At 45.5% G+C, this 16,503-nt stretch overlaps 1 protein-coding gene across 3 annotated transcripts; it reads left to right on the top strand.

Annotated features, from left to right (window-relative positions):
* Nucleotides 1–625: 625 nt before the first annotated feature.
* On the top strand, nucleotides 626–13,789 carry Tmem246 (transmembrane protein 246). 3 transcript variants are annotated; one of them, XM_005362176.2, is made up of 2 exons: nucleotides 626–936; nucleotides 11,986–13,789. In XM_005362176.2, exon 2 carries the CDS (start codon nucleotides 12,042–12,044, stop codon nucleotides 13,269–13,271), a length of 1,230 nt encoding a protein of 409 aa, XP_005362233.1. In that variant the 5' UTR covers nucleotides 626–936; nucleotides 11,986–12,041; the 3' UTR covers nucleotides 13,272–13,789. The 3 variants fall into 3 exon arrangements, with proteins under 3 accessions (XP_005362233.1, XP_005362232.1, XP_026642584.1); XM_005362175.2 differs by lacking the exon at nucleotides 626–936 and adding an exon at nucleotides 1,159–1,407; XM_026786783.1 differs by lacking the exon at nucleotides 626–936 and adding an exon at nucleotides 1,235–1,366.
* The last annotated feature ends 2,714 nt before the right edge of the window (nucleotides 13,790–16,503 follow it).

Raw genomic sequence — 16,503 nt, 5'->3', positions numbered from 1 at the left:
CGCAGAGGGCTGTTGTCTGGGACGGTTATCTGTAAGTTCTTTCCCCTTTAAATAAATATCACCCTATTAATCATAATTCCAAACTGGTGTGGCATTGTTTGCAACTTACGCCATCACACCCTGAGTATTTAAATGATACTTATCGGACAATACAACTTTACAATCACCAAAATTCAAATTTCATATTATATGCACACCTCAAAATATTCATTTAAATTCTGACCGAGACAGGCAAATGGATGGAATTATAAGCAATGAAAAGGGCCATAGAAAATGCCTTGTGGTGAGATTCCTGGTGAAGCCAGGGTGCAAAGCTGGCTGTCACCTTCTCTTAGACATATACACATTTTTCTCCTTTCTTGAGTCATTACCTATGTTGTACCAGTGTCGCACTTCAGAGATTATTCTATCCCAGTGTACATATGTTTCTCCAATCTCCAGTTACATCTCCCAGGGGCTTTTGCATTTAAATAGAAAGCATTTGGAAAATTGAAGCCCATTTAGAAACAGAGAACTAAATTTCTATGCAAACGCTTCCGCGAAAGGCAAGACGTTTCACTAAAATACATTCCCTCCGTGTGCCCACCTGATGGAATAAAACCTTGGCTTGTATTTCCCTCACAGAAGAGACAGTCCTCCTGTTCTCCTGACTTGGGGGCGACCCTGCTTTTCCCTCGCTGCCCATCAGTTGGCGCCTTTTGCATCTCACCCCCCCCAACCCCCACCCCCGATCCAGCTTTGGGGGCTGCAGGCGCTCCGCAGCTCGCAGATCACATGGCCTGGCAGAGCTAGGAGAGCCCTGCGCCGGAGAGCTACGGAGGAGGCGAGGCTTCCGCTGCTCCAGCCTGGCAGGATTGTGCGAAGGCGCTTCCACCGAGATCTGCCAGCCTGGGCTTCGGCGACGGTGGCCCTAGCAAGCCAGGACGCCTCCACCGGGTAGGTTTCCTGTCCGGCTGGTGTCGCGGGGACGCGCCCCAGCGGGGGGAGGAGGTGTGGGAACAGCGGCAGGCGCCGGGAGCGGTGCCCAGGAGGCCTGCGTCCCTGGCCGTGCGCTCGGCGAGCTGGCTCGGCCGCGGCCCCGCCCTCGGTGCGTCTGCGGCACGGGGAGGGTGCGGCTCGCTCTCCTGCGGTCGCCCGCCCGGGCCAGGCTGTCACCAGGCCGAGGGATGCAGCCCCGGAGCCCCGCAGAGTCCGCCCGCGCGGGCAACCCGAGCCTTGCCGCCTAATGGCTGCCCGGGAGCGGGGGCCCCCTCCGCGCGTCCTCGGTGGGGCGCGTCCTCCCGCGAAGGTGACCCGAGTTCCAGCTCCCAGAAAGGCCCGCGCTTGGAATGCCACTGCGATGGACTCGGGCAGTGTCGGCCTGCAGGTGGGGAAACTGAGGCCGGAGGACAGCGGGGACTTCCCAAGGTCAGCGGCAACCACTGGGTGCTTGGCTTCGGGTTCTCCTTTAATCATCTTTCCCCCCAAATCGATAGGATGGATGGGTGTGTCTCAGCCCTCGCTCTGGCTCTCGTGCCCAGGCGTCGCTGGTGCCGCACTGCGCTCCGGGAGGTGTTGTGGGAGCCCTAACCCCCGCAGGTCGCTGTGACCTGGCATTTCAGGCTTCGCTCTTGGTCTCTCCCCTAGGGGACCACCGCGCGGCTTCAAAGATGATCTCACTATGCGGACTATCAGTAAAATCTGCAGGTGTGTGCGCCCTGGAGCGCACGCCTGTTTCCGCAAGAGAAACCAGTAAAGGAAATAGTTATTTGAGAGCGCCTTTCTAAAGGGTCTTTGTACCCCAACAAAGGTCAGAAGAGGTCAAAAGACAGAAGAGCAAGCAACGGGTGTCTTTCGCTTAACATGAGAATCAGGAAAAAAATGGAAATGATAATCATGAAGCAAAAAAAAAATAGCAAAATAAAAATAAAACTGCGTCTTCTAGATTGATGAGATTCTGTTTATTTTAATTTTTTACATTTAAAGTTTTATGTTAATAATGTAGAATAATGGCATATAGTTTTAATGTTGCTTTATCCCTAGAAATCAATGCTTAATTTCCAGTGTATTAGTCTTTTGCGTTTATATGGATGGAATATTCATTCTTTTCCCCATATTTTAATTGAAGTGCATCTATTATGGTTTTCCTAGTTATAATTCTAAACACTCTTTAATATACTTTCATCAATTTTTTAAAAGTGATGTTTAACTATGAATTTGTCAAAACTTTAAAATATACAATTAAATGGTACATTTTGTTTCAGTAAAGTGAGCCTCAATAAAGCTGTTTTTCAGACAAGATCAGAGGCATTCAGGGTGGTATGACTGTAGACTAAAGTTGTTTTTAAAAGCCAGGAGAATTATGCTGGGTGATAAAAAATGCCTAATTAATAAAACATGTTATAAAGTCTCAGTAATTAAAATAACAGAGCCATGGCACCAAAATACATAAAAATGCAAACAGCTGGGCATGGTGACACAGGCTTGCAATCCCTATATTAAGGAGTTTGAGAATCTCAAGTTTCAGGCCAGTCTGGGCTTCATAGCAAGGCCCTGTCTCAACGTGATATGTAAGGATTAATGTAACAATAATAAAAATCCACAAACATAGAAATATAATATGTCATAAATGTAACCATCTAAATTAGGGATTAAAAAAAGATTTAGGTTTTCGTTGCTGCCCTACTCAGTGTCCATGTGCTTGGCACAAGAGTCAGTGTTGAGTGAAATGTTGAGCACAGGTCATTGACATCATACATGTTCTTTGCAGGCATGTAAAAGGCAGCAGGAAACCTCCTTCTCCCATAGCTCTCATATCACTTTCATTAAGTTATATTCCCTATAAAAATAAAATGATCACCTGTGTGCATTTTCTTCAACATTGTCCTTCCCTTCCAATTATCCCCCCACACCCACACACTTTTATTACAAACAGAATTTAAGTGAAAAATACTGATTTTAAGTAGCATTGCTCATCATTTCTGCGAGGTGTACTCCTTGAAGGAGAATTGCTAACCCCTGTCAAAGGGGACACCCTGGTATTATCTGCTAAGATTGCACCAATCTACATGCAAATGTGCATTTGCTGAGCCATATTGATTCTTCTTGGAGTAAATTGAATTGAGATTGTGTTATCAAGGTTAGTTTTGGAAAAAGGACCATCTTTCTATTACCGAGTCTTTCCGGTAGAAATGTGTGCTATTTATGCATTTAGTAATGACCTTTTTTTGTTTGTTTTTTTGTTTTTTTTGAGACAAGGTTTCTCTGTAGCTTTTGGAACCTGTCCTGGAACTAGCTCTTGTAGACCAGGCTGGCCTCGAACTCACAGAGATCCACCTGCCTCCTTTTGTATAACTTTATATGCATGCTCTGCCCATTTTATTTTTTTTAATTTTAATTTTAAATTATTTGTAGGTATTCCATCTTTATTCCAAATATATTCCTTTTCCATTTTCCCAGAGTTTTTTAAAATTATGTTAATGAAGTTTGGCTGATGAGATGAAATCATTTATTTTATGTATTTTAGAAATGTGCACTGTGTGCATATTTTCAGAAGTAACCAGTAGTACCATTTACACACATGTGTGCATGTACACACACATACACGCACACACACACCATGTATTATTTTATGTTGTTATCTACTGCATCCTAAAAGGTTTTTTGCTTGTCTGTCTGGTTTTTTGTTTTGCTGTTTCTGATGGTTTTTCATCTGATTTTCTAGGGCCTAGAAGCAGTAGTAGATGTTGGGTGAGGGCAAGGGTTCCTGGATTTACTTTTTACTACCGCAGTCCACAATCTTTGTTAACCACAGCAAATTTACTGTGCCTTAGCTTGTCCCACTTCAAAGTGGACTTAATAACTATCGTAGGCTGTTTACACAGATACACTCAATGCTTAGAAGAGTGCCCGGAGCATAAATGCCAGGCAAGGTTAGAAATAAGTTCTTCTCTGCCCTGTGTGTGATTGGGCTCTGTGCTATGCCCAGTTTTATAGTGGAGGAATTATGAGCCGTGGAGGCCAGAAGATTTAATGGGATCTTTTATTTGCTCAACAGTCATTAAATCTCTTCCCTGGTAGAATGCTATGCTGGGCCTGGGATGCAGATTGAAGATAAATCACAGCGAGTGCAGTAAGAAGGGACTTGAAGGCCTGCTGCGTAATGTGTTGTGTTGTGGGTAAAGCCACGAATGACATCAGGCGTTGTGGACAGTGTGTGGGCTTTGAGTTTCCTGATTACAATTTGCTAGAATCTATTTTTCCATCGGAACGGGATTGATTGTACTGCTATTGGAAAGCTGCCTATTTGGTTTAACGAACTGGATTCAAGGGTCTAGCACCCCCTGGAATATGCAGCGAGAACTGAACAAATACCTAAAAATAGATACTCTGCTCTGTATCTCAGGGTCCACATGACTGTAGACCGAAAATATTTTTAAAAACTGAACATGTATGTATTTATCTTTATTGTCATTATTTCCTAAATGATACAACACAGTTACTATTTAGAAAACATTGGCCTTCAGATAGGTATTAGAGCTAATTTAATGGATTTAAGAAGTGCGTAGCTTGTATGTAAATGCTGGCATTTTCTTTTATTATTTATTTAAATTTATTTATTAAAAATGTCCACCTCCTCTCATCCTCCCATTTCCCTCCCACTCCCCACACCCCCCTTCCCCTCGCTCTCCAGTCCTAAGAGAAGTCAGGGTGCCCTGCCCTGTGGGAAGTCCAAGGCCCTCCCCCCTCCATCCAGGTCTAGGAAGGTGTGCATTCAGACTAGGCTCCCAAAAAGCCAGTACATGAAGTAGAATCAACCCGGTGTCATTATCATTGGCTTCTTAGTCAATCAGAGCAGCTTCAGATTTTGGTTTTGGTGTCCTGAGTGGTGGGGAGTCCTGGAATCAACCCCCCTTGGGTTTCAAGGTAGAAAATGACAAATAAATGCTGTGGGGGAAATTCATGGAACACGTCTTAATGCTTGTAAGGAAAAGACACGTAGATCAGGTTGGGGAAATCGGGTTGACTCTTGGAAGGGATGTATACCTCTTGACCTGATTTTTCCTGATTGAGTTGATGTGTGTGTGTGTGAAAAGGGTGCGGTTGGAAAGGTTGTTAGAGCTGAACTCTGAGGGATCTCGGCAAAGTGTTAGGATTTTCTTCTGCAGACATGGGGCATTATTATCGACCAGCTTTATAGAAAAGAGTGCTCTTCTGACCCCTGCATTCAGAGGATGGTAACAGAAGCTGTTACCCTCAGCTGCAGCATCCCATCCAGTGCTGACAAAGGACTTCCTCAGACAGGCTCCTTTCATCTAAGTGATGTCTACATAGTGAGATACTTCCATTGTTTTGTTTTTTAAATCTAGCATGCATAGCACAGGTCTAGTTGTGGAATTGTCATAACACTTTGTTCTTACTTGTCTTTAGACTCCATCACCTGACCTTCCGCTCACCCTTGGCTGCTCTCCTTCCTCTCCCCAGACCAGTCTCTTTTCACATGATTTATATTCCATTACCCTATTTTTCCCCTTCAGATATCTACTTCTCTTGAGGTCCCCTTTCTAGTTTTATAACTTATCTGCCATGTAAATGCATGCACACACACACACACACACACACACACACACACAAAGGATAGGATCTGCATACAAGAGAAAACATGGCATCTGTCTTTCTGAGTCTGGCCTAGTTGGCTTAATGTAATGATTTCCAGTTCAGCCTATTTTTCTGTCCGATGTCATTATTTCTCTTTTTTTCATGGCTGAAAAAAAATTCTACTGTGTTCTATGTACTACGTTTTCTTTATCATTTCATCTGTTGATGAACATGTAGTGTGCTTCCATTTCCTGCCTGTTGTGAACACTACAGGGAGGCGTAGAGGTGTACAAGTATCTCCATGGCATGTTGACTTACAGTCCTCTGGGTTTGTATTCGAGAGTAATACAGCTGAGTCATATGGTCGTTCTCTCTCTCTCTCTCTCTCTCTCTCTCTCTCTCTCTCTCTCTCTCTGTGTGTGTGTGTGTGTGTGTGTGTGTGTGTGTGTGTGTGTGTTTTAAGAAACCACCATACTGGTTTCTGTAATGGTAGGAGTTCACACTCCTACCAGCAGTAATGAATGGTTCCTCTTTCTCCACATCCTTGCCAGCATTGCTGTCAATTTTTTTTTGATGTTAGCCATTCTGATTAGAGTGTAATAGAATCACTAAGTTTTATTCAAGGTTAATTAAATATTATTTTATGTGTATGACTGTTTTGCCTACACCTGTGCATGCCTAATGCCCGCAGAGGCCGGTAGAGGCGTCACATCACCTGATTCTGAAGTTATGGCTGTTTGAACAAGCTGCCATATGGATGCTGGGAAATGAACCTGTGTCCTCTGCAAAAGCAGCAAGTGCTTTTAACCCGAGAGAGCCCTCTCCGCAGCTCTTACAGCAGTTTTAATTTGCATTTTCCTAATGGCTAAGGATATTGAATGGTTTTCATATATATTTTTTGGCCGTTTGCATTTCTTCTTTTGAGAATGATCTGTTCAATTTATTAGCCCATTGATATTTTAAATTTTTGTTTTTGAGGCTATAATATAATTATAGCATTTCCCCCTTCCCTTTCCTTCCTTCAAGCCTTCCCATATACTCTTTCTCACTCTCTTTCAAATTCATGGCCTTCTTTTCTTTAATTGCTATCACATGCAAATATATGTTTCTCTCTATAGACATGGATGTTCCTAAATATAGCTTGATCAATCTATATAATGTTATATCTATGCTTTCAGGACCGATATTGATATTGATACACAACTGATATCAATATCCAATATTGGATAACCAGTCACTGTACTCTTCCCTGGGAAGACTGTTTCTCCTGCTATTTGCATTCTGTTGTTGCCTGTAGTTCTTTCTGTAGGCCTGAGGCCTCAAGGACTTCCCCTTGTCTGTGCTGGCATGTCTGTTGTTCTTGTTCAGCTCTTCTTAGGCAGTCATGTTGATGAGACTTTATGGCTGTAACTTCTCATGCTACTTGGAAATACAATCTCACAGCGAAGTTCCCGATCATCTGGCTCTTACATTTTTTCTGCCCCCTCTTCTAGAATGTTCCCTGGGCCTTAGGTGTGGGAGTTGTTTTGTAGATGTATCCAGTGGGTCTGGGCTCAACACGTTTGCATTTTAATTGTTTGTGGTTTTCTATAATGGTCTCCTTCTGTTGCAAAGAGAAGTTTTCTTAGTGAGGGGGAGGTAAGATTTTTCTGTGGGTGTAAGGATAACTATTTAGCATGTAGTTAGTGTTACATTCATTTAGTAAAGTGGTGTATGTGGGATCCTATCCGATAGCCATGACTTCCCTAGTTATTATACCCTCCTTCTACAACTTATCTCCCTCCCCCTCCCAAAATAGAGCCGCCCGTTTCCCCATTTACCCAATTAGACCTTGTGTACCTTGCTATTACCCTCCCTATTGTTCTTTCATTTCCTTACGCCACCTATGGTCCCTTTTTGCTTTCTTGGCTTCTGCAGAAACCTATATGCACTCGCATCTGAAGATTTGGAACTAGGAGCCTCCAATGAGAGAGAAAATAATATGTTTGTCTTTCTGGGTCTGGGTTACCTCACTCCATATCACCCTTTCTACTTCCATCCACTTACCTGCAAAGTTCATGATTTTATTTTTATTTACAGCTAAATAGTATTCCATAGTGTGTATCCCATAGTATTCCAAACTCCATTGTCATTATCTGTTGATTGAAGAACATTTAGTTTGTTTTTGTTTTTCTATTTCCTAGCCATTGTGAACAGAGCAGCAGTGAACATGTGTAGTCCTTTGTGCACATGCCAAGCAGTGGTACAGCTGGCTCATATAATAGATTTCCTTTTAGCTTTTTGACTATTCTCCTCACAGATTTCCACAGAACCTGTAGCAGTCTGCAGCCCCTCCAGCACCTTCCTTTCACCTGCTTCTAGTTATATAATCGCTGCTCAACTCTGCCTGCATTCATAGGATGGGAGAGAACTGTGATTGAAAAAAAAATTCCCATATATTATTGGTTCAGTTCCTTGAGGTCATTTATGTTAAACTGTATCTGGAGAGTGCAGTAAACAGTGGGTGTTGGTGGACACCCCACGCCACCATGCCCCCCCAAACAGCCAGAATATAATCTTGAATGCCTACGTAACTCGGGGATTTTTGCCAAGCCACTCATCTGATCATCAAATGAGAGTGTAATCTCATTTTTATGGCCCACAATGAGTGTGCTAATTTGCAGCATTTAAATATTCAACAGTATTTTCTTCTTTTCCTTGAGGGGATGATCTGTATCTCCCTGACCACAGACTTCAGGCTTTTCTTTCTTTCTTTTTTTTTTTTGATTTATTTATTATGTATACAGTGTTCTGTCTGCATGTATGCCACCAGACCAGAAGAGTGCACCAGATCTCATTATAGATGGTTGTGAGCCACCATGTGGTTGCTGGGAATTGAACTCAGGACCTCTGGAAGAGCAGGCAGTGCTCTTAGCCTCTGAGCCATCTCTCCAGCCCCTACTTCAGGCTTTTCATACCCTCTTTCTGCTTCAGGCTTTTACTAGCCTCTTTCTGTTTCTGTGCCTGGTCTGTTGAGTTGGAAAACTAAGTTCTTCCAGACCACTGAACTTTGGAGATTGTTTCAGAAGCCTTCTCTGACTCCAGTTCTCCAGGGTTGGGGGACAGATCTTATGCCCTGTGAGGGTTTGGGGCTTTCTTGGAGCAATCAGATCCTTTCTTTTCTCGTGGGAGTCTAGCGATCATCCTGCAGCCCTTTGTTTCTGATCCTCAGCTTCCTGCTTCCCTAGCTCTGCAGGAGAGTTTCCTTCCCCTGGTGCTGTGGCTGGTGGATGGGATGGGTGGATCTGACCTCTGGCATACCAGCAAGGATGCAAATTTGACTCAGTCTAAGCATCTACCTGACCTAAGAGCAGCCCTGGTAGCCATTTCCTCTGCACTGGGATCCATAAGGAGAATCGCATTGGCTGCCTGCTTCTAATCTACTTCTGTCCCTGAATTCCGTAGGAAGACCATCGTCAACAGATCTGTGTGCAAGAGTGCTGGGCATTGTCGTAAATCATAAAGGCTTGTGGCTGTTTGTCACCCCAGTGGGAGCTGATCCCTGCAAGCAGAGATCCTCGGCACTTCTGATTGAGTTCCTCTCCTTCCCTGATCTCCTATGGAACTGCAGCCTGCAGTAACCGGCTGCTGAGATGTTTGTGGTTTGATATCCTCCTGTGGTGAAAGCTCCTGGGATCAAAGGTCCTCTTTATGTTGACAGGGGCACTCCTGTTTCTGTCCCACCTGCCATATCATTGTAAGCTATAGCTTTTATTGTGCACCTGCCATTTTCCAAGCTGACTTCCTCATCTTGTTGCCTTTGTATGTAAGCCCTTCGTCTAGATGGTCTAGCTCCCTTGAGTAATAACCAAGGCAGGGAGAATAGTGGGGGCAAGAAGCCCCCCAAATGGTCCTGCTCCCAGAGCTGCTACACTTAGAGGCGTGGGATTGCCCCAGTTCCAATATTGGGTGTCGAATAGTCGTGATGAGAAATTAATTAGGTCAGATGATGTACAAGTCTGTGATGTACTAACTGTGGACTTCAGCAGATTGGAGGGAGAAAGAGCCGGTCTATAGTACACGGATACTCATAAACCAGCAAACCTAGGGTCATGTGCTGCCCAAAGCTCCTTGCTTCTTTCCCTCTGGCTGCTCTCCAGATCTCTTGACAGTACCAAAATAGTTTGACTCACATCTGGATTCCCAGGACCATTGTCTTTTGTCTTAGTCTTGTCTCTACTTCCTCGAAATGTGTCACCACACTGTAGAGGAAGGTGGGGTGTTCTACATGACTGTGGAAGGCGGGTGACAATCACTACTCTAAAGAACAAGCCCCCAAATCGTTACTGGGTGACACCCTGGGCTACATGTAGCTCACAACACTAACCAGTAGAGATGTCGGAGGAGGAGGTGAGCTGTTGGGACAGACCTTCTTCTAGACCCATAGAGACTCTCCTTTCAGCTCACATATTACTGCCAAGCCCTAGTCATATGACCCTGAAGAAGACATGCTAGGAAATGAAGTTCAGTGTGTGGCTGCTAAAGGTAGCGTGCAGGTAGGGAGTGCTGGCAGACAGAACAGCCGCAACCTCATGAGACCCAGACGCCCTCCCTCCATCGTTCACAAGCTGGACCGCTTTCTTTGAAATGCTTGCAAATACCAGGCTTCTGAAGCAAGAGTATGCTTTTGATACTGTAGCTATCAGTCTTGCATTAAGCCTACTACTCTTAGACTAGCTTCATTGTCTTAAATTTTGTTGTTTGGTTTTCTATCCAAAACACTAGGAGTTCTTGCTTTTCGAACATGACTTGAATATGAGCATCAATTTTAGTTTTTCAATTGGGTGTGTATGTGTGTGCATGCATGTGTGCATGCACACCCCCACACACGTACACACCTACACAGACGCACATTCGCGTGCACACACACACATGTGTGCAGTTTGTACGGGAGCATGTGAACATGCGTGCGTGTGCATGTGGAGGCTAAGAGCATTTCTCAGGTAAGACACCTTGCTTTCTTTCTCTTTTTCATGTGCACAGGTGTGTTTGCATGTTCATGTATGTGAATGTGCCATGGTGAGTTGCACAGGTCAGAAGACAAACCTTCAGTATCCATCCTTCCCTCCCACCTTCTCTGAGATGGTCTCACAGCTGTCTACACCAGACTCACTGGCTCCCAGGAATCCGGTTTGCTACCTCAGCTTTTCTGTGGGGTCTGGGGATTTGAACTCGTGTTCTTATGCTTGCACGGCAGGCACTTTTCCCAGTAAGCCATCTTTCCAGCCTCTCACTTTGTTTTTAATCTAGGGTCTCTGTCCTGATAGGAAGTTTGACAAGTAGGCTAGGCTGGCTAGCCGGTGAGTGCAGGGACCTGTCTGCTGGTCTCTCCCTCCCCAGTGGGAGGACTGGAAGGAAGCCCTTCCACGTACAGTTTTTTGGAGGGGCTGGTTTTAGGGTTCAGACTCGGGTCCTTTGTTGGAATGGTCAGTGCTTTACTGATTTGGTCATCTTCTCCAGCTCCGTGAGGTGTATTTTAATGACATTTTAATTCTGTTTAGTTTTCCTCTCTAGCATGTTTAATATCCATCATAAGCCCACGAGGCTGTGATTATCTCTGAGAACGGAGGAATCTAGGATATAGAGAGGTGAAGTGGCTTCCCGCCCATCGAATGGCAGATCTGAGGTTCGCACCTCACACCCGTGCTCTGAGGAATGTGTCCCAAGACGTCCCTTTCTGAATCAAACTGTTTCTTCCTCTACTTCCCCCACCCACCTCCCTGAAAAGCCCCGTTGTAGATTCTCCAGTGAGATGATTCCCCCCCTCAAAGTCTACAGTTTGATTGTGTAAGGAAAATGTCTTCTCCCAAATATAGTCGTATGCAAATAAATTAGGGGGACAATCCGAATTAAATGATTAGATTGAATGAGACCAGAGGAATCAAAGATGGCATTAAATAGCAAGGCCCACCAAGTATTCCTCTTTCATTGGAATATGCAGAAAAGAGTTTCGGAAATTACACAGCCACGTATTATGCGTTGATGCTTCTCTAACTATGTGTATTTCTTCTGTGTCAGGCTTTGTCCCTCGTGTGCCTGTGGTAACACCCGTGTCTTTTGTAGCTAGTGAATGAAAATAATTTTCCCAGCCACAGGTGATCTTCTGATATACTGTGACGCTAACATCACATTTTTAGACACAGGGAGTTGGTTGAATGCGCAGGGTACGTCTGACCATAAACAATGAGAGTATCTCAAGGCTCACTGTCTGATAGAGCCCAAGAAAACTGTCACTGCGGAAAGTCCTTTTGAGTCTCCAGCTGCTACACAACCTTGAACTACAATTTCCGATTTGATGTGTGCTGGACTGCATTGTTGGGATTTTTTTTTTTAAGTTTTGGTTTCTGATTCTATTTTTCTCTCTTTTAGGTTTGACTTAATGATTCTGGCCTGAGATCCAGGATGGTTTGTTCTTGGGACCAGACATGACCAAAAGTTGCCTCATGACCACGTCAACCTCTCCAGCTGCCATGCTTCTCCGGAGGCTTCGGCGACTCTCCTGGGGCAGCACTGCTGTCCAGCTCTTCATCCTAACTGTGGTGACATTTGGCTTACTGGCCCCACTGGCCTGCCACCGGCTCCTGCACTCATACTTCTATCTGCGCCATTGGCATCTAAACCAGATGAGCCAGGAGTTCCTGCAGCAAAGCCTGAAGGAGGGAGAGGCTGCCCTTCACTACTTTGAAGAGCTGCCCTCTGCCAATGGTTCTGTGCCCATCGTGTGGCAGGCCACCCCGCGGCCCTGGCTGGTGATCACCATTATCACCGTGGACAGGCAGCCTGGCTTCCACTATGTCTTACAAGTAGTGTCCCAGTTCCATCGGCTTCTGCAGCAGTGCGGCCCCCAGTGTGAGGGGCACCAGCTCTTCCTGTGTAATGTGGAACGGAGTGTGAGCCACTTTGATGCTAAGCTGCTGTCTAAGTATGTCCCTGTGGCCAACCGTTACGAGGGCACCGAGGATGATTATGGCGACGACCCTTCAACTAACTCGTTTGAGAAAGAGAAGCAAGACTACGCCTATTGCCTGGAGTCAACCCTGCAGACCTACAATCCAGACTATGTCTTGATGGTGGAGGATGACGCCATACCAGAAGAACAGATCTTCCCAGTACTTGAGCACCTTCTGCGGGCTCGCTTCTCCGAGCCACACCTCCAAGACGCCCTGTATCTGAAGCTCTATCACCCGGAGAGGCTCCAGCACTACATCAACCCGGAGCCTATGCGGATCCTGGAGTGGGTTGGCGTGGGCATGCTGCTGGGGCCCGTGCTAACCTGGATATACATGAAGTTTGCCAGCCGCCCGGGCTTCAGTTGGCCCGTCATGCTTTTCTTCTCCCTGTACAGCATGGGGCTGGTGGAACTGGTGGGCCGACACTATTTCCTGGAACTCCGGCGCCTGAGCCCCTCCTTGTACAGTGTGGTTCCCGCCTCCCAGTGCTGCACCCCAGCTATGCTCTTCCCGGCCCCCGCAGCCCGCAGGACCCTCACCTACCTGTCCCAGGTGTACTGCCACAAGGGCTTTGGCAAGGACATGGCACTGTACTCTCTGTTAAGAGCCAAGGGGGAGCGGGCCTACGTGGTGGAGCCCAACCTTGTGAAACACATCGGGCTCTTCTCCAGCCTCCGGTACAATTTTCATCCCAGTCTGCTCTAGGAGTGCTAAGAAATGTCTTTCTGTACTTGGCGACTTTCTGGAGAGACACACACTGAGCTCTTTCTTTAAACATCGTTGCTTGCAGATATTCCGTTGTTTAGTGTCTCTAGGTGTAAAGGCACTGGGACAGCGGAGGAATGCATCGAAGTTAAGAGCCTGTACAGCTGGAGCCGCAGCTTGCCACCCGTCTGGATCTCCGTCCCTCCACACAGCCACACTGCCTCATGCAGTTTGTCCCACTCAATGAGGACGAATGTCCATGACAGTGACCTTCTCCCATCGTCGCGACAGAGCTTGTGACTGCCAAAAATCTTGTGCACAGTGGTGTAAGACTTGTGTTAGGATTTTAAGGGTAGAATGTGGTGGGCAGTCAAATACTTCCGAGTGGATTCCTTTCTCGCAGGTATGAGGACGGATGCGTGCTTAGAACATGTGCCCAAAGGGGCAGGCCCGTGTTGTCATAGTTTCCTCGTTTTCCTCTATCTGGTGTAATAAACGTGTGTAAAAGTTGTGCTGTGCCTGTTGTCTCCAGGGCAGTGATCTGACTCTTTGGCAATACAATGGCTTCTTTCCCATATACCTGTAGTGTCCTCAGAGTCAGTGCTGTTGGTGAGAGCTTTAAGTCACAGCCAAGTCTGGACGCACTTCCTGAATTACCTGGGTTCCCTTGCTTCCGTTCAATACTTAGTTAATACTGAATATTTTTGTCATGGTTTGATTCCTTGGCAGGGGGACATTTCAGAAGGGTCCGGAGGAATGACCTCTATACAAGGAGCATAGCCTTCTCCCTACCTTTGCAGCCTAAAGGTTTATACTCATTTTATTGTTTTCTACTGATAGCATTATAGCGGAGAAGAGAAAGTATGGTCGACGACGCCAAAAGATCTACAGTTTGCATGTTTATGAGACAGAACACATCAGATGGATGCATGCCTCTGTGTGTGTGTGTGTGTGTTTGTGTGTGTGTGTGTGTATGTGAAGACTTTAAATTTAAAATTTTAATTTTTGTTATTTATTTATTTATTCTTAGCCTCTCCTATATTGCATCCTGACCAGTTTCCCCACCGATGCTCTCAATTCTCTGTCCTACATCCCCCTTCCCCAGGTCTACTCTTCCTTGTTTCCCTTCAGAAAATGGCTGGCCTGCCAGGGATAGCAACCAAACACAGCATACCAAGTTGCTATAAGGCTAGGTATTTCCCCTCATATTAAGACTGGACAAGGCAACCCAGTAGGAAGCAAATTCTCCTAAAAGCAGGCAAAAGAGTCAGAGAGACCCCTGATCCTACTGTTAGGAGTCCTACAAGAACACCAAGCTGCACAGCCATAACATATATTCAGAGGACCTGGATTCTTCCAGGCTCCCTAATGTTGGTTGGTTCAGTTTCTATTAGCCCCTATTAGCCCTGGTTGGTTGATTCTGTGGATTTTCCTGTGGTGTCCTTGACCCTCTGGCTCAGACAATCTTTCCTCACCCTCTTCAGGTTTCTCCATGCTTCTCCTGATATTTGGCTGTGGGTCTCTGCGTCTGTCATCTGTCCCCATCAGTTGCTGCCTGAAGCCTCTCTGATGAAGATGATACTAGGCTGTGGTCTATAAGTATAATAGAGTATAATTAGGAATCATTTCATTAACTTTTTTTTCCTGGTAGGTGTTTGGTTCTATTCTAGTCTCTGGGTTATCCAGGTCTGGTTCCGGGCCCTCCAGGCAGTGTCGAGTGTGGGCTTCCTCTTGTGGCATGGGTTTTAAGCTGGACCAGTCATTGACTGGTCACTCCCACCACAATTTCTGTCCCACCTTTACCCCAGCACATCCTATAGATGGGACAAATTATAGACAGCTTCCTGTACAGTACACCAAGTAGGCAGGCACTGAGATCAACAATTAATAAATGGGACCTCATGAAACTGAAAAGCTTCAGTAAGACAAAGGACACCATCAATAAGAGAACAGCAGCCCACAGAATGGGAAAAGATGATCACCAGCTCCACATCCAACAGAGGGCTAATATCCAAAATTTATGAAGAACTCAAGAAACTAGATATTTAAAAATTTTAAGTTGCATGTTGTTGAAGGGGATTTTACGTGTGTGAAAACATGTTCAGGTGTGTGCACACATGTGAAGATGGCCACAGGCTGGTATCAGTTGTCCTCCTGAGCTCTCTACTGAAGTTTTGGAGACAGGGTTTCTCACTGAACAGAAAGCTCCAGTTTGGCTAGGCTGGCTGGACAGCGAGCTCCTGGCATCCTGCATCTGCCTCCCCTCAAAGGGTATTACAGATATGTGCCGTTCTGCCTGACTTTCCTGTGGGTGTTGGGAAACAGCCTCAGATCCTCATGCTTCTGTGGTAGCCCCGTATCAAGTGAGCCATCTACCTAAGTCACAGTGGTAGGTTCTGAGGAAAGATATTTGCTAGATTGTGTAGTGGGGACACGGGGCATGTGACTGACACCGGCATAATAGCTGTTTGAGCCCAGCGACTGCTAGAAATACAGACTGGCTTTTCATTGCGGCAATTAAGGATCAGTTTACATCTGACCCCACCTCCAATCAAACAAAAACCAATTGTTCATTCTAGAAATTAACTGAGACTCCTGTTGAACTTGTTCCAGGGTGAACGTCTGAACCTTCTTTCTCTTAAATCTCACACACAAATGTCCCTGGATAATACTTATTAAACTAGCAGCCAGCCCCTCTCCTCATGGGGATGAATAATTATTTTAGGATTTAAGCTGTTGCCCAAATTGGATGTCACATTATGTTGGCTTCTAAATTTCCATAGTGCTCTTCTATCTCGACATCTGCCCTTAAGCAGTGAGGAAGAATGTAAGAGCAGATCTCCCTCTCCCTCTAAGTGTGCGAGTTCAGACCCTGAGAGGTGGAAAAGGCGGCTAACAGCTTTTATGTCAGTGCTGAAGTCTCATTGAAACCCTGAGCAAGGGGCTGTAGGAGAACTGAGGCATTCTCCCCTGTGAGGGGATGTGGGTTATCAGGAGGGTGAAGAATTTAAATTTATCATTGTCAGGCTGGAGAAGCCACTGAGTGTATCTGTAACTGTGTATCAGCCTGCTAGCTTATGCCCCGAAATAACAACACACAAATTGTATTCTTTTAAACACTGCTTGGCCCATTAGCTCTAGCCCTTACTGGTTAATTCTGATATCCCGATCAACCCATCTCTAATAATCTGTGTAGCACCGGTCTTACCGGGAAAGATTCAGCATGTCTGAC

The sequence above is a fragment of the Microtus ochrogaster genome, linkage group LG5 (assembly GCF_000317375.1).
Source record: "Microtus ochrogaster isolate Prairie Vole_2 linkage group LG5, MicOch1.0, whole genome shotgun sequence".
Taxonomy (NCBI): Eukaryota; Metazoa; Chordata; class Mammalia; order Rodentia; family Cricetidae; genus Microtus; species Microtus ochrogaster.
This window is presented reverse-complemented; position numbering and strand designations above follow the sequence as displayed.

What these genes read in the sequence shown, in the direction of transcription:
- Tmem246 (XM_005362176.2), top strand. Translation starts at nt 12,042, where the DNA reads ATGACCAAAAGTTGCCTCATGACCACGTCAACCTCTCCAGCTGCCATG.